General features: G+C 39.0%; 1 protein-coding gene across 1 annotated transcript in view; it reads left to right on the top strand.

Moving 5' to 3' along the window:
- The window catches only part of LOC124718852 (molybdenum cofactor sulfurase 3), a 162,483-nt gene that overhangs the window by 122,331 nt on the left and 16,828 nt on the right, over positions 1 to 23,324 (top strand). The window contains exon 12 of the mRNA XM_047244477.1: positions 17,750 to 17,856. Coding sequence (XP_047100433.1) covers positions 17,750 to 17,856 — 107 coding nt within the window. The remainder of the gene's footprint in view (positions 1 to 17,749; positions 17,857 to 23,324) is intronic.

Here is a 23,324-nt window from a genome sequence, read left to right as displayed (position 1 = left end):
GCACGTTATAGCCACACTAAAAACACGTACATGTGATGAAACCAATGACATACACGTTTCATACACAGTACTAACCAAATAATACTGGATACTTCTGCACAAAATGTGATTTGGTGCCACACACAAAGTTGTCATAATCACATTGCATAATCCTTGCAGAACATTGTGCGAAGCCTAATTTGTGAAGACTGCAAATCATCATTGTGACTTGTTCACCACAGTCATAAGTATAATTACTTAACACAGTGTTGCATCATAGCGCAATGGTTAGTGTATAAACCAGACATGACTTAAAGAAGGCTGTAGGTTCGAATCTCATCAAATGTATTGAATTTTTTTATGTCGAAATCTGATTAAAAGAATGTATTATTTTTCTTCAATTAATTGTTTTAAATGTAGTTTTTTTTCATTTCTAATTCATTGCCATATCATTTTCATCATCATATTGACCTTTTTATTTTATTTTATTTTATTTTATTTGCCTGGAATGTCTCTGTGTCACATATACTCTGCAACCAAGTGCCAACCAGAACTGCTCATTGGTTGGCAATGAGGTAGCCCGTGTAGTCAGTGTGAGGATAGGTTCAGGTGACCAATGACACACAGAAATTACAGTTTGGCTTTATCACTGAAACTTAATTTTTTATGTCTTGAGTTTACTTGTATGTGTTAGCCTGAATCACGGTGAATATAATGATCACGATTTTATTTCTGTCGAAGATTGTTAACCGTTGTTTTCTCAGACACAGTGCACATCACAATGTCGTCATTAACTTACAACAGGAGTTCAAATTCAGGGTTACAAAGCACGTTGTATGCCACAGTTCAGTTGTTGGTCACCTAAAATTAGCTGTCGATAGAGCGTCTCGCTTTTCCAACATCCCTTTTGGTGGCTGCTTCCAACATTGCTCACTGTTACACATTAACAGCACGTGTAACTGACTCACCATGTTTGTGTATCGCCTGCAGCTGATGTGGGAACACTGCAGTGGCAAGTGACAGACATCAACTGTCAAGTCATTTTAATTGGACTATAGTCACTCATCTTATCATTCCACTAAATTATAAGGGATAGATTGGTTTTTTTGAGAAATTGCGAGAAAAATTTCAATAAAATGTCGTAAATAAGATACTTCAAGTACACCCATTGTGATTTTTTTATGCAGACAAGTCATTGTTTTCATATATTTGTGGAGCAATGATATATATTTAAAATCGTGAATTCTATCGAACATTTTATTCTTAAAAATATGTCAGATGCTATTTAAGATTGTTTAATTTCAAACTGATTGCTCTTAACATGCATTATCATTGACTTGCCAGCTTGCTTGCTGGGAAAGTTAATGAAACATCACCGTGAAGTCTCTCAAAAATACAAATTTAAAAGGTCCAAATTGTTTCAGTTTATAGTACTACGATTTTTGTTGCAACAAAACAGTATCAGAATCTCAAAAATGAATCTATAATTCAGCACAAACAATGTAAAGGATGGCCCTTAACATTTTTATCATCACATTGTCATGTAAATTCACATAAATAATCATATTGGGCACAACTTAACACTGTTACTTACTTAAAAATTGTTGTTGTTGTTGTGGTCTTCAGTCCTGAGACTGGTTTGATGCAGCTCTCCAGTAAAGCTGCATGCCCTCGGGAAAAATTACAGCTCTAGTTTCCCCTTGCTTTCAGCCGTTCGCAATACCACAACAGCAAGGCCGTTTTGGTTAGCGTTGCAAGACCAGATCAGTCATTCATCCAGACTGTTGCCCCTGCAACTACTAAAAAGGCTGCTGCCCCTCTTCAGGAACCACACATTTGTCTGGCCTCTCAACAAATACCCCTCCGTTGTGGTTGCACCTACGGTACGCCTATCTGTATCGTTGAGGCACGCAAACCTCCCCACCAACGGCAAGGTCCATGGTTCACGGGGGTGGGGGAATTATTCATATTTACATGATATGCAACAACTTTTGAAGTGCATTTGCATTCAGGAACATGTTCGGCACCTTATCTAAGTCATAGTTATCCACATCATCCTCGAATTTGTACAAATAATCCCTGCATAGCATTTAAAATTAGAGATAGGGCTGCAGTTTCTCAGTTCATAGTGGAACTATCAATTAATATGTGTAAAGGTCATCATGTACCATGTTTTACATGCAGTAACTGTGTTTCTCATCAACTGTCCCTTACCATAGTTCACAACTAAATTCTTCGTATATAAATTAAAGGTAATTAAAAGATAATTAAAAATATATTTATCATGACCAGTATGTGGTATGATGGTCCCTTCAAAAGGAATGCACACAATTTTTGTAAAAATACAGTTTTCATTCTGGATGTGTGAAAGTTTTACAGTGTGTAGAAACATCCTTCCCACTTGTTTCCAAACTTAGTTCAACCTGTTCCTGTGAGAGGCGCCATCACAGCATGTCTTCAAGATGGCTGCTACACTTGACGTTCGTCATAAGCAACGCGCTGTCATAGAATTCCTGTGCTGTGAAAACGAGAAAGTGGGAAACATCCACAAGAGGTTGAAAAAGGTGTATGGAGATACTGCTGTCGATCGCAGTAGAGTTTAGTCAGTGGGCAAGCAGGTTACGTGATGAAAGCAGGCACGGCAATATCGAGGACTGTCCTTGCAGCGGCAGGCCTCGTACTGCACACACTCCAGACAATGTGCAGAGAGTTAACGAATTGGTGACTGCCAACAGATGCATCACAGTGAACGAATTGTCATGCTACGTTGGGATAGGGGAACGAAGTGTTTGCAGAATAATGAAAGTGTTGGCATTAAAAAAGGTTTGTGCCAGGTGGGTGCCCAGGGTGTTGACAGTGGCTCACAAAGAAACAAGAAAAACAGTGTGCAGTGAACTTTTGGAACAGTACGAGAATGGTGGAGATGAATTTCTTGGAAGAATTGTGACAGGTGATGAAACATGGCTCCATCATTTTTCACTAGAAATGAAGAGGCAGTCAGTGAAGTGGCATCATGTAAATTCACACAAGAAAAAAGAATTCAAAGCCACACTTTCTGCTGGAAAAGTTCTGGCTACGGCGTTTTTCGATTCTGAAGGACTCTTGCTTGTGGACATCATGCCAAGCGGAACCACCATAAATTCTGATGCATATGTGACAGCACTGAAGAAACTTCAAGCTCGACTGAGTTGTGTTTGACCACGTTGGCAAAAGCAGGATGTTTTGCTGTTGCACAACAATGCACGGCCACATGTCAGTCAAAAAACCATGGAAGCGATCACAAAACTCGGATGGACAACTCTGAAACACCCACCTTACAATCCTGACCTGGCTCCATCTGACTATCATCTCTTTGGGAAACTGAAAGACTCTCTCCGTGGAACAAGGTTTGAAGATGATGACTCCCTTGTGCACGCTGCCAGTCAGTGACTGCAACAGGTTGGTCCAGAATTTTATCGTGGGGATATACAGGTTCTGGTTCCAAGATGGCGTAAGGCAGTTGAGAGGGATGGAAATTATGTGGAGAAATGAAAATATTGTTCCTAAAGGATGTATCTACACACTGTAAAACTTTCAATTATGTAGAATAAAAGATGGATTAAAAAAAAAAAAAAGTGTGCATTTCTTTTGGTGTGACCCTCGTAGTTGATAAAGTTCTGTGCAGTGTTAGATAAATGCTTAGTTTGCAGTTAATTTTTGTTGAAGCAGCTCTCCATGGTGGTCTGTCTGTTCTTTTGTAGTCTCCTCATCTCTGCGTAACTAGTCCAACCTGTATGCGTTTGAATCTACTTACATTGTCTCCACAATTTTTAACCCCATCCCCACTTCATTACCAAACTGAGGATTCTCTGGTGCCTCTGGATGTGATCTATCACCAGTCTCTTCTCTTAAGTTGCGCCATAACTTTCCTCTCCGCCGTTCATTAGGTAGCTGACATTCCCCTTTAATCGTGAGCATTCTTTTGTGATACCACATCTCAAATGCCTCTATTGTTCTCATCTGTACTGTTTAGTATCCATGTTTCATTTCCATATAAGACTAGACCACAGACTAATACTTCCAGACACACACATTTTTATTCAATAGTAATGTATTTTTCTTTTTCAGAAAAACTTGTCTTGCTATAGTCAATCTACATTTTATATCCATGTCACTTCTGCAATCTGTATAGATGGAAAGTTTAGTTGCAAACAGGTGCAACAAAAACACTGCTTAACAATTGAGCTTTCAGTCAAAAAGACACACACACACACACACACACACACACACACACACACACACACACACACACACGACCACTGTCGCTGGCCGCCGAGGCTGGTGTGCAAGTAACTGGTGGGAGAAGTAATCTGGATGGTGGGTGTAAGGAGGAGGCTAGGCCGGAAAGGCAGAGGGATAGCAGGGTAGGGGTGGGGGGCAGTAAAGTGCAGGAGCACACAGGGGCAAGGCGGGGAGAGGGCAGGAGGAAGTTAGGTGCAGTCGGGAGGTGAGACGAGAGGGGTGGAGGGGGGGGGGGGGGGGGGGGAGGAAAGCAGAGAAGTAAAAAGACTGTGGGTGTGTTAGTGGGATAGAAGACTGTATAGTGATGGAGTGAGAGCAGGGGAGAGTGCAGGTGGGTGAAGGAAGCGCCTAATGAAGGTTGAAGGCAGGGGGCTTATGGGAACATAGGATATATTGCAGGGAGATTTCCTACCTGTAGAAGTCAGAAAAACTGGTATTAGTAGGAAGGATCTCGATGGCTCAGGTTGTCAAGCAGTCATTAAAGTGAACCGTCTCTTGGCCACAGTTTGTCAGTGGCCATTCCTATGGATGGACAGTTTGTCTCTTGTTGTGCCCAGGTAGAATGTAGCACAGTGGTTGCAGCTTAGCTTGTAAATCACATGACTGCTTTCACGTGGGATGAGTGAGGCAGAGGACAGTTAGGACAGTTCCCCCCCCCCCCCCCCCCCCCCCTCATCCCCCCCCACCACCACCATCTCCACCTCTGCCTAATCTCCTAAGTGCACATAGCTGTCCCTCTTAATCACTGCACACTCCCTTAAGCAGCACTTTACTGCCCCCCACCCCTAGCCTGCTATCCCTCAGCATCCCCACCCCAGCATGCTCCGTACTTCCACCCCGCAGATTGCTTCTTCCATTATGTGCAATTACTCATAGTCTGGCCTCGGTGGCCAGAGACAGTGGTCATGTATTTATGAATCGTGCTTGTGTGAATGTGTGTGTTGTCTCCTGTAGAATAAGGCCTTTTGGCTGAAAGCTTCCTTGATTAGCAGTGCTTTTATTGTCCCTGCCTGTGACTCAAAATTTTTACTAAGTGGGAGTAGCAATCTATCCTTTTCATAAAATTATCATTATTCCATTATTTGCTGGTGGCCATTTGTGTGGACAGACAGCTTGTTTGTTGTTCTGCACACATAGAATGTGCAATTTTCCTGGATTTTCCATTGTTTCACTTTTGCAGTCAACCATTATTTAGCTGCCAAAAAGCCAAACTCATTTACCACTTGTAGTGGCTCATATCCTAATCTAATTCCTACAGTATCATATGACTTAACTGAATAAACCCCATTATCTTTTTTTTTTTTTTTTTTTTTTTACTTTTAATAGTGTCCGTACAAATTCTGGTTCTCCAAGTGCTTTGCCTTATATGATAGAATTACAATCTTATCAGCACACTTTAATTTGGGCTACTCCAGAGTACTCCATCTTTCACTCCTCACAGACTGAATGATGTGAGGGATGGGCTATAACTCTGTCTAACCTTTTTCAGTGACCACCTTTACCGAGCGAGGTGGCGCAGTGGTTAGCACACTGGACTCGCATTCGGGAGGACGACGGTTCAATTCCGTCTCCGGCCATCCTGATTTAGGTTTTCCATGATTTCCCTAAATCGTTTCAGGCGAATGCCGCGATGGTTCCTTTGAAAGGGCACGGCCGATTTCCTTCCCAATCCTTCCCTAACCCGAGCTTGCGCTCCGTCTCTAATGACCTCGTTGTCGACGGGACGTTAAACACTAACCACCACCACCAGTGACCACCTTCCTTTCGTGTCCTTTGTCATCTATATCTGCAGTCTGTTTCCAGTGAAAGTTTCAGATGATCTTTCACTCCCTGTATTTTATTTCTGATACCTTCATAATTTCAAAAAATGCATTCCACTTAACACTGTCAAAATTTTCTCTGAATTTATAAATGCAATAAATAGAGGGTTTTTTTTCCAGTCCATGTTCAAAGATATGTTTCAGGATCAATATTGCTGCACGAGTTCTCACATTCCTGTGGAACCCAAACTGATTTTCTCCCCAATTCATCTTTTAGCAATTATATCATTCTTCTGTGGAGGGTTTTTGTTAGTAAATTAAAACAGCAGAGAAGCCGCAAGTTGCATATAACTTTATTTTGACGTGTTTCACTCTACCATTGTGAACAGCTTCATAACTGTGGAAATAGAAAGGAAAACTCAGGAGAACTGCCCCAATTTAATCCTCTTCCCATTTAAAAGGTGAACTAAATAATTATTAATGTCAGTGGTGTTGAGAAACAGCTGAAACCGTTAAAATTGAACAAAGCTCGAGGGCCTGATGCAATCCCTATCAGATTCTATACTGAATCTGTGGCTGAGTCAGCTTCTCTTCTAACCATAGTCTATCATGGGACTGTTGAACAAAAAACCGTGCCTAGTTCTTCGGAAAAGAAAGCATACGTCACATCCGTCTACAAGAAGGGTACTAGAAGTAATCCAGTATCCTTGACATCAATTTGTTGTAGAATCTTAGAATGTATTCTGAGTTCAAACACAGTGAGGTATCTCAAACAGAATGACCTCCACCATGTCAAACAGCACGTATTCCGAAAACATTGATCATGTGAAACCCAACTTGCACTTTTCCTACATGAGATGCTGAAAGCTTTCAATCAAAGGCATCAGGTAGATGCAGTATCTCGTGATTTCCGAAAAGCATTTGACTCGGTACCACAGCTATGATTATTGTCAAAAGTTTGGCCATACAGGGTATCAAGTGAAACTTGTGGTTAGATTGAGGATTTTATGGTAGGGAGGACGCAGCACCTTATCTTGGATGGAGAGAGAACTAACTTTGGATGTGCCCCATGGAAGTGTGTTGGGACCCTTGCTGTTCATGTTGTATGTTAATGACCTTGCAGACAATATTAATAGTGACCTCAGACTTTTTGCAGATGATGTACTTATGTATGATGAAGTTATGTCTGAAAGAAACTGCATAAATATTCAATCAGATCTTGGTAAAATTCTAAAGTGGTGCAAAGATTGGCAACTTGGTTTAAATGTTCAAAAATGTAAAATTATGTACTTCCTAAAATGAAAAAAATGTAGTATCCTGTGACTGTAACATCAGTGAGTCACTGCTGAAATCATAGAGCTCATATAAATACATGGGTGTAACACTTCGTAGGGAAATGAAATGGAATGATCACATAGGGTCAACTGTGAGTAAAGCAGGTGCTAGACTTTGGTTTATTAGTAGAGTACTTGGAAAGTGCAATCAGCTTACAAAAGTGATTGCCTACAAATCACTCGTGCAACTGATTCTAGAATATTGCTCATGTGTATGGTTCCTGTTCCAAATAGGACTAACAGGGTATATTGAATGTATACGGAGGAGGGCAACACGAATGTTCACAGGTATGTTTGATTCATTGGAAGGCTCACAGAGATACTGAAAAAACCGAACTGGGAGGCTCTTGAAGATACATAAACTATCCTGAGAAAGTCTATTAATAAAGTATCAAGAACCAGCTTTAAATGATGATTCTAGTAATATACTGCAACATCCTACACACTGCTCACATAGGGATCATGAGGATAAGGTTACAATAATTACAGCATGCACAGAGGCATTTGATCAATCATTCTTCCCACACTCCATATGTGAATGCTACGAGAAGAAACTCTAATAACTGGTAAAATGAAACGCACCCTCTGTCGTGCAAAATATAGATATAGATGTTGGTGTAGATTCAGATGTAGATGTTAATTTGACACCACCATACAATAAAATAAAATTCGCAGATTCAGCTTACAATGTGATAATGTACATTAGGTAGCCAAGGGCTGCACATTACAAACATCGGGCTGTATATAGTGCTCCTGTCATACATAAAGTGGAGTAAGCTGGTTGTGTACAGATAATATAAACTCTCTGATCAGGCACATTCTAAGAGTAAATACCAAGGCATATCACTTTTTGTTGATATGCTCTTTGGTTAAAACTACCTCATGGGCCTCAATGTAATACAATGCAATAAAAAAAAAGTTAGTATCACTAACCTATGGCAAATATCTGCTGCTTTTTTGGGCATTCACAGATACAAATCTAAACATCATACATGGTTATTAACCCTTTCAGACCTGATATTTTATTTACTTAAAAAAATAGTCTCACATCATTTTTACATTCAGGCGAGTCTCCTGACCACATCTTTCTAAGAAAAAATTTCGTATGATCTCTAGTTTTCTAGATATTTAATGTACAAAATTGTGTTCATCAGGTCTCAAGCTTCATGTCATACATTAACGAGGTTAACAGTATGGATCAAGTATGCCACTCTTTATTTCACTTTAAAACAGAAGAAACAATAAAAAAATTCCAAATTACAGTTCTTATTTAAACAACACTGATCAACAGACTGATTTTAAGGTTTAGTATGAAACTGCAAAAAACAATTTCTGTTCTTTTGGAGACACAAATGTACTTTATATTTTGTGCACTGGATTCTAGAATGCCCTGTACATTTGGGGAAATTTGCAATGATTTGGAGCTCCTACATCATGCAAAGGTAAATTATCTATGGAATCAAACTGTATCTCTGTCGCTGGTCACAATTCTCCTCTTTTTTTTGGTATGTCTCTCATGTCTGAAGCCAGTCCTTCATCAGACGGACGCCCCCTCTTCTTTTCAGTCACTTTCTTCTGGCACAGTATCAATCCATCTGCTACCCTGATACGAAAGGAAAGAAGTTCCATTTGCTCCTTCTTTGGGATAGACAGGTTGTCCGCATCTCGTCTGTATTCCAACCAACTTTTCACGATGGCAAAGTCAACAGCATGAAAAATCATACGCAAAGGCCATTTTCGAGATCTGATGAAAACTCTGTAGTAGCTTATCAATTGATCAAATAGATCCACACCACCCATTGCATGATTATATCTTCTCACTATTTCAAGTCTTTCTACTTTCTCATATTTATGGTGCTTTTTGTCCCCAAACTCAACTTCATCCACTGAGCCTTTACCAACAAAGTTTGAACACAATACAACTGGCCTGTTGTCTTGCCACTTACACATGAGAATGTCATCAGCACTAGCGATTTCTTCACAGTAACTGCTGGTTTGTTTAATTATTGTTTTATCATCTGAAAAAGGCAAGTTCTTTCCAAATCTGTTTTGACGGACAGTACCTGCTGCATTGATGCCTTGAGATTTCAGAACTTGAAACAGATGATAAGATGAAAAGAAGTTGTCAAAGTATAATTTATGACCTTTGCCTTTTGAGAGTGGAACAGAAAATCCTAAAACAACAGCAGGCCCTAATTCAAATTTTTTACAGCATGCAGTATTTAGTTCAGTTGTAGCACCTTGACACAAAAGGAAATCATGCACTATTCCACTCTCTCCACACAACATGAAGACTTTGATTCCCCATGGACGTGGTTTCCCCTTGACAAACTGCTTTGAAAACATCCCAGTGAAAGGAATAATTCCTTCATCCACACAAACATTCTCTTCTATAGAAAGTTCACTGCAGCGTTTTCGAATAGATGTGTAAATTGGCCTGACTTTGTAAAATTTATCTTTATTTTCAGGTGGCTTCTCCAGATTGTTCACCAAGTGTAAATTTATTCATAATTATAAAAATCTGTCTCATGACATGTTTTTCCAAAACACTTTTACCTTCAGGCTTGTATCTCAATACATTTGTAATCTGGAAAGTTTCAAAGTGCGAGTCAATGTATGCAAACCAAATAACACCTCTAGTTCTTGAGGAGTTGTCTGCTCGAATGAGGATTTGCCTTGTTGTAATGCATAAATATTAGTATGTGCTGCCATGCTAGTGAACAAATCATCTGTTATATATCTTTTGAAGTATTGTATTGGAGAACACAAGACAGATTCTTCAAAATTTGGAGCTTTGTATGTTTCTGCCATGGTACTTAGAGGCTTGCATTTCCGGTTTATGGATTCTTTAGGTGTCACCATTATGTTGTCACACAGGTTATTCAATTCTGGGTTGTTTTCATTGCATGAAAAGTTCATTTCAGCATCCACCACCTCTCCATCATCTTCATTTTCAGATATGGTGTCACTACACACTTCATTCACGCCCGCTATGCTATGTGATACACTGTCATCCTCATCTCCACTCAAACTAATGTCAGAAACGTCACTATTTTCAATTATGTCCATAATCAAGTCCCAATCTTTCTCCACAGAAAGATATTCCTTATCCATATTTGTAAGTCAAAAGCCAGCAATATAAAATAAAATCATATGTACAGGTCAGTTATTCTCCTCCTTGCTGCTGGTACTGAAATTACTGAAAAAATACCACACATAACTACCGTAGCCATGCAAATACAGCTGAGACACATTTTAGGTTACGTTTCCTATTTTACACCATTAATGACCTGTTGTACACAATTGTGTACATTAAACTTACCTGATACATAACACAAATATGATCTGGATGAAATTGCTGAAAATTCCACAGAAAGAATGTCTAATCTTTCCAAAAGATGGAAAGCACACAAAACATTCATTAAAAAAACTCACAACTTGACTATTTAGCAATAAAGTTAATGAGTAATTGCTTCCCACAGAGAGACAACACCCGAGAGTATATTTTACTATGTGCTTCACAGACTGCTCACAAGAGAGCAGAAGCTGCTGGAGCATGGCTAAAAGAAACATACACAAATGTGCACAGTGAGTGTGGATGCACCTGACATTTCTTGTCAACGAAATATTAGTGAACAAACTTTATGTACACAATTGTGACCACCAGGTCTGAAAGGGTTAAATAATTTTGAAAAGACACAGCAAAATTACAAATTGAAATTACTCTTATGGTACTTTCAATCAAAGCACATACTGATAGGGCTTTGACTAACTCAACAAAAAATAACATGTCTTGCTGTTTATTTCACAGAGTGCCAGACCGAAGAGTTTACATTAACTGCACACAAGCAACTTACTGCACGCATATGCCTGATATTTGTTACATGTGACCTTTGGCTAATAATGTGGATTATCACATTGTAAGTTGAATATGTGAATTTATTTTATTGTATAGTGGTATAACACATTGTATTTCCACAGTTCAGAAGATGGCACATTTGTCGAGTGAAATGTGCCAAAATAAAGAAAAGTTACGTGCTACTTTTGGCTGCTCTGCAATCTTAATTTCTAACAGTCACTGTTCTTCACAGGCAAAGCCTGTGCTCACTAAATTCATGTTCATATTTTACAATAGTGACTTTTTAAATTTGTGGCTCAGCATTACTCACACTTGACAGCAACTGTTATTTTGTATTGAGAACCCAGCATTCTTCTTGAAGACTGAGGTTTGTTTCACTTGTCAAACAGCATTTGAGTGGAGTATGACAAAGAAGAGGAGCGATATCATTCCGTGTTAGTAAAGTAGTAATTGACTGTTAGTATACAGGGTGATTCAAAAAGAATACCACAACTTTAAAAATGTGTATTTAATGAAAGAAACATAATATAACCTTCTGTTATACATCATTACAAAGAGTATTTAAAAAGGTTTTTTTTTTTCACTCAAAAACAAGTTCAGAGATGTTCAATATGGCCCCCTCCAGACACACGAGCAATATCAACCCGATACTCCAAATCGTTCCACACTCTCTGTAGCATATCAGGCGTAACAGTTTGGATAGCTGCTGTTATTTCTCGTTTCAAATCATCAATAGTGGCTGGGAGAGGTGGCCGAAACACCATATCCTTAACATACCCCCATAAGAAAAAATCGCAGGAGGTAAGATCGGGGCTTCTTGGAGGCCAGTGATGACGTGCTCTGTCACGGGCTGCCTGGCGGCCGATCCATCGCCTCGGGTAGTTGACGTTCAGGTAGTTACGGACAGATAAGTGCCAATGTGGTGGCGCTCCATCCTGCTGAAATATGAATTGTTGTGCTTCTTGTTCGAGCTGAGGGAACAGCCAATTCTCTAACATCTCCAGATACTGTAGTCCAGTTACAGTAGCACCTTCGAAGAAAAAGGGACCAAAAACTTTATTGGCTGAAATGGCGAACAAATGTACGACTTAATGAAACTTTATAGCTCCCTTAATTCGCCGACAGATAGTGCTTAGCTCTGCCTTTTGTCGTTGCAGAGTTTTAAATTCCTAAAGTTGTGGTATTCTTTTTGAATCACCCTGTACTTTACTGAAGTAGCCGACAGTTGCTGCTTTTGCCATGTAATGTATAATTTGACTTACCCCACATCCTTAAAGGCTGTTCTTCAAGGTGGGATTTATGGAATGCAGTATGTGAATATATCTGTGTCTACTTCTATGTACATACTGTACAAGTTAGGATATGGTGCATGGCAGAGGATACTTTGTAGCACTTGTAATAACTCCCTTTTGCTATTCCACTAGCAAATGGAGCAAGGGAAAAATTTACTGCTTCCTTAAGAGTCCAGATTTCTCTTACCTTGTTGACACTATCCTTATGCAAGCTATGTGTCGGTGGCGGTATTGAGTTTTTGGAGCATTTCCCTAACACTTGCGTCTTCATCAAACCTACTGTTAAGAGTTCTAGCAGCGTGCTTCTGAATTGCTTTGATCTCTTTTTTTTTTAATCTGACCTGGTGGGGATACCTGACACAACCAGTTTTTATTCCATTACGAGTAACTAATTTCAATATTTATCAATGAAAATAATTAATTTTTGAAAATGTAATGTAACTGGATACATTAAAAGAAGTCTACTCACCATGCAGTGGCAGGAAAAAACCTCTTCAGCATTTAAACGTGTCTTCTCTTGCCACTGCTTGGTTAGTAGATTTTTTTTAATCTATTCAGTTGCCTTACAATTTCATTATTTAATTTATTTGTAAGTTTTCCTGAGTGGTCTCATATTCCTGTGATTTATGAATTCACCTAGTTTCAATGTGGTGTATTATGTTAAAATTTCTAATTATTATTGTTAATAATAATAATAATAATAATAATAAAGATTTTATTGTCTTTAGGCCATTACAGCAATTGACAACGTCAAATGAAGTTACAATTTATAATACAGTGTGATAAGGTATTGACTACTTAAATATTTTAGCTTATATTACAATCAATGTACAGTGGGTCATCTGTTAGATTACTGCATTTTACAGTTGAAGAATTCATTGATATCATAGAATGGGTGGGCAATAAACCATTCATGCAGTCTTTCTTTGAATGTATGTTCAGGAAGATCCTGTATGGCATGTGGCAGCTTATTAAATAGCTTGTGCCCTGTGACTTCATAGCTATTTATTGATTTTGATAGTCTGTGGTAAGGCGTGTATATGTGTTTGATGCTTCTTGTGTTGTAACAATGTACATTTTCTCTACGTTTCACATCTTGTAGGTTCTTCTTCGTAAAGATTAAGACATTGTATATATAGAGGTTTATTACAGTCATAATTTTTTGTTTAGTAAATAAGGGTTTGCAGTGAGCCTTATGTGAAGAATTTGTAATTATCCTAATGGCTTTCTTCTGCAATAATAGGATGTCATGTATATGACTACAGTTACCCCACAAGATAATGCCATAGGATATTATACTCTGGAAAAATGCAAAATAAGATGATCTGATGTATGTTTCAGGTACACAATTTCTGAGTTGTCTCAATAAATAAATTACTCTAGATAGTTTACTACTAATATAGTTTACATGTTGGCCCCAGGATAACTTTTCGTCTAAATAAACTCCCAGGAATTTAACAGAACTAGGGTCATCAGATAGTGGCTTGTCTCTTAGAGTGAAGATTATCTGCTGAGTTTTATTTTCATTTAGCAGGAAACTATTTGCTCTGAACCAATATGCTGCATGAGTGAGTGTATTTTCAGCACAGGTTTTAAGATCATTAAGACTGTTACTGCTATGGAGAAAAGTCGTATCATCTGCATACAATACAGTGGTGGATCTAATAAACGAGGGGAGGTCATTGATCATTATCAGAAACAGGAAGGGCCCCAGTACAGATCCCTGAGGCACACCTACTCTAACATTTTCTATGTTTGACATTTCCTTACCAACACAAACTACCTGTTTACGGTTGTTGAGATAAGCTTTTAATAGTCTGAGACTGTTTTCTTTGATGCCGTAGAATTCTAGTTTCTCTAGTAGTGGCATGTGCTCAACACAGTCGAAGGCTTTGCTTAGGTCACAGAATGAGACCTGAGCAAAGCCTTTGTTTTCAAAAACTTTGAGGATGTAACTGACTACCGTGTTGATTGCATCAATGGTCGACAGATTCTTCCTAAACCCGTATTGTGTAGCATTAATTATTCCTAGATTCTCAAAGTGAGATGATAATTGTTGGTACATGATGCATTCTATTACCTTGGAGAATGTGGGTACTATTGAAATAGGCCTGTAGCTAGATGGAGAGTCTTTATCTCCCTTTTTGTATACTGGGACGATCCTAGACAGTTTTAACTCATCAGGAAAATATCCCTCAAGTAAGCACTTGTTTATACAATGGGTTAAGGGGTAGAGAATGCAGTCACACACTTTTTTTAGCAGGTTGGATGATATGCCATATATATCTAAGCTATCAGATGATTTCAGTTGTTTTATGACCCCTTGTACATATCTAGGCGATACTTCGGAGAAGGTTACCATGCTTGTTTTTAGTGACTGTCTACCCCAATTTTGGGAGAGTAACTCTGATGGACTAATGTCTGGTTTGATAATTGTGTCTCCTATTTCTTTCACTGAATTAATAAAAAACTCATTGAGTGTTTGTGGTGGGATATTAATTTTGTCTTTTTTAGTATCTCTGGCAGCACTGTTAATTACTTTCCACGCAGTTTTGCATTTATTGGTGGAATTATGTATGCTGTTGGCATTGTAGGTTTTTTTGGCTTGCAGGATGGCTTTTTTGTATTCATTCCTGCATTCCACATAGGCTGATTTGGCACAGTCAGACTTCATACTATTGTATATATTGTACAGTAACAAAACTTGTTTCTTTAGATCTGTCAGCTGTTTAGTGTACCATATATTTTGTCTGTTTTGAGATCTGGATTTGTGGCTGCTGTCCATTATTTTTATTTTCTTTATGGGAATACTATGATTAAATAGGGTCAAGAATGCATTAAAAAATCTATCAAATATTATTTTGGCTGGCAGATCATTACTTGATGTGTAATGTCCATCAACACTACAATGGCCAAACCAGTCTCTGTCAGCAAGGGAATTACGAAATGTTTTAATTTTATCCTCAGTTATGGGTCTGGTAATCACAACTGTTGGGACAGGTCTGTTTGCATTGCACCTATTGAGGGGAATTTTACTTGCATAATTTAGAGATACGGAGTCATGGTCAGAGAATGGGAACACTACAACTTCGCATGTGTTTTCAGTGGTCTTGAAGTTTACAAAGATGTTATCTAAACATGCTTTGTTTCTTGTGGGCCTGTTATTAACATGATGTAAATTGTATTGTCTTAGCAAGTTTTCCAGATCTGCAACACTACCCTTACATTTAGTAACATCAAAATCAGCATTCAAATCACCTCCTATTGCAATATCATAATGTAGCCATTTAATATTACTTAATTCACTCAATAGCATGTCCATTTTTTCTAAAAATATGTTAATGCTTCCCTTTGGTGATCTGTACATGGATACTACTATTAGCTTATGACTATTAATGATTATACCCGTAACTTCAAAGTGCTGTTCATCACACAAGGAATTTAGGTCTAGTTTGGTTATTGTACAATTGAGTGACTGGTTGGAATAAATTGCCACACCACCTCTAATGTGCTTTTTCCTACAGTAGCTATTTACTATACTAAAATTGTCAAATTTGGCAACTGCAAGTTCATTCTCATTAGCCCAGTGTTCACTCAGACAAAAAATATCAAACTGGTTATCAAGTCCAAACTCATTTATGATAAGTTCTTTATCTTTCAGTCCTTGAACGTTAAGGTAACATATTTTAAGATCCATGCTCTTATTGCTAACACACTGAACACTATGGTGATTGGTTTTCAAACGTTTTTCAGGGCTTATCTTTTGGATTTCTGCCTCTTGTTGCCTTTTACTAAAAAATTGTTGTATGAAACACAAGACAGTAACCATAGGAATTACAGAGTACACATATTGCTTAGTAAAACAAGTAGCAAATGTCTTTTTAGCACATTATGCAGCAGAGTTCTCCAAGACAATACACTCTACACCCAGCGAAATTCTGTAAATTATTATAATATTACAGATCAACTGAAATGATTAATGTTATCTACGGACCCTGTGCCTAAATATATGAAATGTATTCACAGTTGTGAATATGGATGAGCATCAGCTGTATAATGGAATGACGTCAATGAAAATTTTAGCAGGACAAGGACTCGAACCCAGATGTCCCACTTACCACAAGTGGTATCTCTCCATCTGTGCCTGAATGGTGCAAACAATACTAATTTCCAACATAGGTAGGATAATTCTATTATGAAAAGGATAGACTGATATTCACTGTATGGATGACATGAGTCAGACAGGCACAGTGAAAAGACTCCTTTGCACCAAATGGCCTTCTGCTGAAGTAGAAAACACACATACATTCACACAAGCACAATTCACATACTCATGGCCACTGGCTGCTGTGGCTAGAAGTATTGGTCATGTTGTGCTTGTGTGTGTTTTCGACTTCTGTAGAAGGCCTTTTGTCAGAAACTAAAATCTATGGCAGTCTCTTTGTTGTGCCAGTCTGAAATTCAGCATCTCCTCTGTATGGTGAGTAGCAATGTCTGTTTTTGATAATATTGTTGTTATACGATCCTGAACTTTCCAGTGTTTGATGGATAGGACAGTTTCCATTTTATGGGAAAATCCTGAAGATCAATTACAGACATTACTCGCACTACAGCTACATGGTATGTAATTTATCTGTGTGTGTGTGTGTGTGTGTGTGTGTGTGTGTGTGTGTGTGTGTGTGCATGTGTGCATGTGCACACACTCTATACCACCAAGGAAAGAATCATCCATTAGCTAGCAGTGTTCTCAGTCTTGTTTATGTTCTTTTTGACAACACGGTGCCTCAATTATTTGGCAAGTTGTTATTTTTACTCCACAAATAATTTATATTTGGCCAAGGCATTTCCACTGTGTTACTTATAACTCAGTGAGCTTCATTACATCTTCATCTTTGAGATCAATATGTAACAATGGTCACTGTTAGGGTCATTATATAAAGTTTATGATCAATAGATTGGTATCAAACAGCAAGATGTACTAAGAATTTACAGTTCCAAAGCAGCAAGCATTGTAGTAACTTTCCAGTATAATTGTTTTTCTTTTGTTGCCAATCAACTGGATATCTTCACTCATTTTTTACATTGTATAAATACTGAAATTCTAAACATTTTCTTCTTATTTCATTGTAAAAAATTAGTATTCTATTACACATCATCCATTTATTAGATTGTTTTCACCTTCTGATTAAAAAATGTGCCCATGCTTTTACAATCAGATTATAGTATTCTTTTGACATTTTTCAGATACATCTGGACTGTCACTGTCAAATCAAGCACAGTACCTGATGATTAACCTGGCCAGTATTAACTGGTTTGCAGACATCCTGCAGGAGAGAGCAGCATTCCCAAAGGTCAGTAAAAACGAATTTATTTAGTACTGCCTTTGAGTTCAAGAAAGACCTCCATAAGGTTCCATTTCCTTTGCTCACAAGCCGACCTCGTTCAGAAATTTTTGTAACTCTGGTAAAAGAGAATGTGGAGCTCTAATTTGGCCATCTGTAATGGATCTGCCTGTATTTGGTATTCTAATTAGCATTCCACAGTCAAATGCATGTTTGGGAGGTGGGGGGGGGGGGGGATGTGTAAGTATGACAATACTCTATAAAATTGCAGATCAGTTTTGTTAAACAGCACAGCTCTCGGTAATTATGTTGCATATGATGGTTGTTTTCAAACAGTTATAATGCACTGGTATTTGTCAGTAAATGTCGTAAGTGATTGGTTTCACAGATAAACATGAACTTGAGGCTCTGATAATAAAAATGAGGAAAGAAAAAAATAAAATGTCATCTACACTCCACGTACTGAGCCCACTGGACTCACATTTGGGAAGAGTGGAGTTAAAATTGTTGTCTGTCCTCCTCGATTTTTGTGCACCATGACCTTTCTTCCTTCTGTGAATCCACATACAAACTGAGGTACCAAAATGGTGGCAAGTATACATGTGGTCTCAAATCAGCCTGTAAATTGTGATCATATTTCATCAGTGAAGTGTACTATGTGCCATGAAATTGTGTTACATGGATTAAGAATTTGCACCTTCAACCATAAATGCTGTCATATCATGGATAGAAGTTCAAAATAAGTGCACCTGTGGTATGGAATATAATGGTGCCATTGAAATGTACAGTGCAGTCTGCAAGTGAATATAGAGAATTAACTTAGGAAAGAACTTGATTTTGTCATACAATACACTAAAACGTTTGAAAATTTGGCAAGAAGAGCAAGTAATTCTTCAGAGTCTAGCCAATATGGGTTCTCCAGTGTCAGACTGTAAAACAGTACATGATCCATAACAAAAACCACAGAACTTACTATAGAACTAAGTAATAGTTTAATGTGCTTGAAAATAATACAGAGATGGAATAAAAGTTGAAAACTTGATTGTAGTTGAATCTATGTGTGAAGAAAAACATTTTGAGGTTGCAGCAATGCAGCTGAATAAGCAAAAGAGTAAATTAACACCAATGTCAGTTCGCAGATCACTGTGTGGTGATCCCAAAATTTTTAGAAATAAGTTAGAGGCATCACTCAACATATTGCGTGATAAAAAACAGCAGTAATTATAAGTGGAGACTTTAATGTCAACTTGTTAACTGAAAGTGCATCTAAAGATCAATTCTTGAATATTCTACAGAGCTTCAACTTGTGTCCTCTTGCCCTACAAGAGTAACAAACTCTACAGAAAGTCTCATAGATGATTTCTTCACAAATAGAGAAACCATAGATACAAATGTAATTAATGTTGACCTACTAATATGATCAAAGTGCACTAATCTTTAAAATTCTCTCAGCCCCGGTGACTGAAAATACTTTACATCAAATTTACAAAAGAACTTTCTCTTCTAATAGCTGCAGTCATTTCGTAAATACACTGGTTACCCAATATTGGCAGAAGTATTGTTACAAACAAGTACAAGAGCTGCATATAATGTTTTCTCTTCCCTGTTTAAGTTAAAATTTGAAATGTGTTTTCCTAAAAAAGTTGTCAGAACAAACTTATATGGCCATTTACATACTAATTCCTGAATTACAACAGGTATTAGAAATTCATTGAGGACAATGAAAATACCTAACTCCTGGGGGTAACGGATTGGGCCTTGCAACCATTGATGCCACTTCCTTATACACAAATATCCCGCACATCCAGGGCCTCGCTGCGATGGAGCACTTCCTTTCACGCCGATCACCTGCCACCCTACCTAAAACCTCTTTCCTCATTACCTTAGCCAGCTTCATCCTGACCCACAACTTCTTCACTTTTGAAGGCCAGACATACCAACAATTAAAGGGAACAGCCATGGGTACCAGGATGGCCCCTTCGTATGCCAACCTATTCATAGGTCGCTTAGAGGAAGCCTTCTTGGTTACCCAGGCCTGCCAACCCAAAGTTTGGTACAGATTTATTGATGACATCTTCATGATCTGGACTCACAGTGAAGAAGAACTCCAGAATTTCCTCTCCAACCTCAACTCCTTTGGTTCCATCAGATTCACCTGGTCCTACTCCAAATCCCATGCCACTTTCCTTGATGTTGACCTCCACCTGTCCAATGGCCAGCTTCACACGTCCGTCCACATCAAACCCACCAACAAGCAACAGTACCTCCATTACGACAGCTGCCACCCATTCCACATCAAACGGTCCCTTCCCTACAGCCTAGGTCTTCGCGGCAAACGAATCTGCTCCAGGCCGGAATCCCTGAAGCACTATACCAACAACCTGACAACAGCTTTCGCATCCCGCAACTACCCTCCCGACCTGGTACAGAAGCAAATAACCAGAGCCACTTCCTCATCCTCTCAAACCCAGAACCTCCCACAGAAGAACCACAAAATTGCCCCACTTGTGACAGGATACTTTCCGGTACTGGATCAGATTCTGAATGTGGCTCTCCAGCAGGGACACGACTTCCTCAAATCCTGCCCTGAAATAAGATCCATCCTTCATGAAATCCTCCCCACTCCACCAAGAGTGTCTTTCCGCCGTCCACCTAACCTTCGTAACCTCTTAGTTCATCCCTATGAAATCCCCAAACCACCTTCCCTACCCTCTGGCTCCTACCCTTGTAACCGCCCCCGGTGTAAAACCTGTCCCATGCACCCTCCCACCACCACCTACTCCAGTCCTGTAACCCGGAGGGTGTACACGATCAAGGGCAGAGCCACGTGTGAAAGCACCCACGTGATCTACCAACTGACCTGCCTACACTGTGACGCATTCTATGTGGGAATGACCAGCAACAAACTGTCCATTCGCATGAATGGACACAGGCAGACAGTGTTTGTTGGTAATAAGGATCACCCTGTGGCTAAACATGCCTTGGTGCATGGCCAGCACATCTTGGCACAGTGTTACACCGTCCGGGTTATCTGGATACTTCCCATTAACACCAACCTATCTGAACTCCGGAGATGGGAACTTGCTCTTCAATATATCCTCTCTTCCCGTTATCCACCAGGCCTCAATCTCCGCTAATTTCAAGTTGCCGCCACTCATACCTCACCTGTCATTCAACAACATCTTTGCCTCTGCACTTCTGCCTCGACTGACATCTCTGCCCAAACTCTTTGTCTTTAAATATGTCTGCTTGTGTCTGTATATGTGTGGATGGATATGTGTGTGTGTGTGTGTGTGTGTGTGTGAGTGTATACCCGTCCTTTTTTCCCCCTAAGGTAAGTCTTTCCGCTCCCGAGATTGGAATGACTCCTTACCCTCTCCCTTAAAACCCACATCCTTTCGTCTTTCCCTCTCCTTCCCTCTTTCCTGACGAGGCAACAGTTTGTTGCGAAAGCTTGAATTTTGTGTGTATGTTTGTGTTTGTTTGTGTGTCTGTCGACCTGCCAGCACTTTCATTTGGTAAGTCACATCATCTTTGTTTTTAGATATATTTTTCCTATGTGGAATGTTTCCCTCTATTATAACCATATATATATATATATATATATATATATATATAATAGAGGGAAACATTCCACGTAGGAAATATATATCTAAAAACAAAGATGATGTGACTTACCAAATGAAAGTGCTGGCAGGTCGACAGACACACAAACAAACACAAACATACACACAAAATTCAAGCTTTCGCAACAAACTGTTGCCTCATCAGGAAAGAGGGAAGGAGAGGGAAAGACGAAAGGATGTGGGTTTTAAGGGAGAGGGTAAGGAGTCATTCCAATCCCGGGAGCGGAAAGACTTACCTTAGGGTGAAACAAGGACGGGTATACACTCGCACACACACACATATCCATCCACACATATACAGACACAAGCAGACATATTTAAAGACCATTTAACAGCCAGAGATGGGAACTTTAAGTGTGAGGCCTTTGGGGGTTATGCCAAATGTCAGACAAGCCTGAGAAAATAAAATATGCGAGCGTAATCTGGCTAGGGTGAAGGCATGTTTGCGGAGGGAATGTAAATAAAACTTAATGGGGTCGTTGTGGGGGTGTTGTGAGGGTGACATGGTATTAGAAGGTGGAAAGTGTAAGATGAGGTTGAAATGAAAATGAAAGATAAAAATATATGGGGAGAGATAAGGGTGAACTAGAAAATAACTGGAGATCTGGTATGAAAAAATGCGAAAAAGTGTTGGTTAAGTTGATCCTGTGGTGAACTTGGGTTGGTAGACAGCGATGTGCATGAAGGTTAGGTGGTTGTGTTGCCGCTAAAACACGTTAAAGGACGGAGAAATTCGGGAAAATTTCGAAAAAACGTGTAAATGTATTAAAAGGCGTGGTGTTGTGGTGAAAGATTACGAAAATGGGGCTAACAATTGTAAATAATGACGTTAAAACCTGTGGAGAGCGGCTAAAAATGATCAGTGATGTACGAAAAACGGAAGTGGAAATAAAGTAAAAGTTATTAGAACTAGCCGAAATGGTTGTTTAATACGTGAAGGCAGCTGTTATTGAACTAGAAACGGTTAGCGGTATTGTTGAAAGCACAAAATAAAAATTTTTTGGTTATGGTTTGGAAGTGGGTTACGTATTATAGAGTATATATAGGCGGGATAAATTTGTATTACGGTAAAAAGGGAAGGTGAATAGAAAGTGAGACTACTGGTAAACGCAGAACGAGAAAATAAAGAGAAAATAAGACGACAGGAAAGATTTCGAGATGCAACAGCGACAATAACAAACGTAATTGTTGGGTTCAAATTAATGATATGGTTATAATAGAGGGAAACATTCCACGTAGGAAATATATATCTAAAAACAAAGATGATGTGACTTACCAAATGAAAGTGCTGGCAGGTCGACAGACACACAAACAAACACAAACATACACACAAAATTCAAGCTTTCGCAACAAACTGTTGCCTCATCAGGAAAGAGGGAAGGAGAGGGAAAGATGAAAGGATGCGGGTTTTAAGGGAGAGGGTAAGGAGTCATTCCAATCCCGGCAGCGGAAAGACTTACCTTAGGGTGAAACAAGGACGGGTATACACTCGCACACACACACATATCCATCCACACATATACAGACACAAGCAGACATATTTAAATATTTAAATATGTCTGCTTGTGTCTGTATATGTGTGGATGGATATGTGTGTGTGTGCGAGTGTATACCCGTCCTTGTTTCACCCTAAGGTAAGTCTTTCCACTCCCGGGATTGGAATGACTCCTTACCCTCTCCCTTAAAACCCACATCCTTTCGTCTTTCCCTCTCCTTCCCTCTTTCCTGATGAGGCAACAGTTTGTTGCGAAAGCTTGAATTTTGTGTGTATGTTTGTGTTTGTTTGTGTGTCTGTCGACCTGCCAGCACTTTCATTTGGTAAGTCACATTATATATATATAAAGGTAATTA

This window comes from Schistocerca piceifrons, chromosome 10, assembly GCF_021461385.2.
Source record: "Schistocerca piceifrons isolate TAMUIC-IGC-003096 chromosome 10, iqSchPice1.1, whole genome shotgun sequence".
NCBI classification, from domain to species: Eukaryota; Metazoa; Arthropoda; class Insecta; order Orthoptera; family Acrididae; genus Schistocerca; species Schistocerca piceifrons.
The sequence above is the reverse complement of the archived record's forward strand: the minus strand, read 5'-3'. Positions and strand labels throughout refer to the sequence as shown.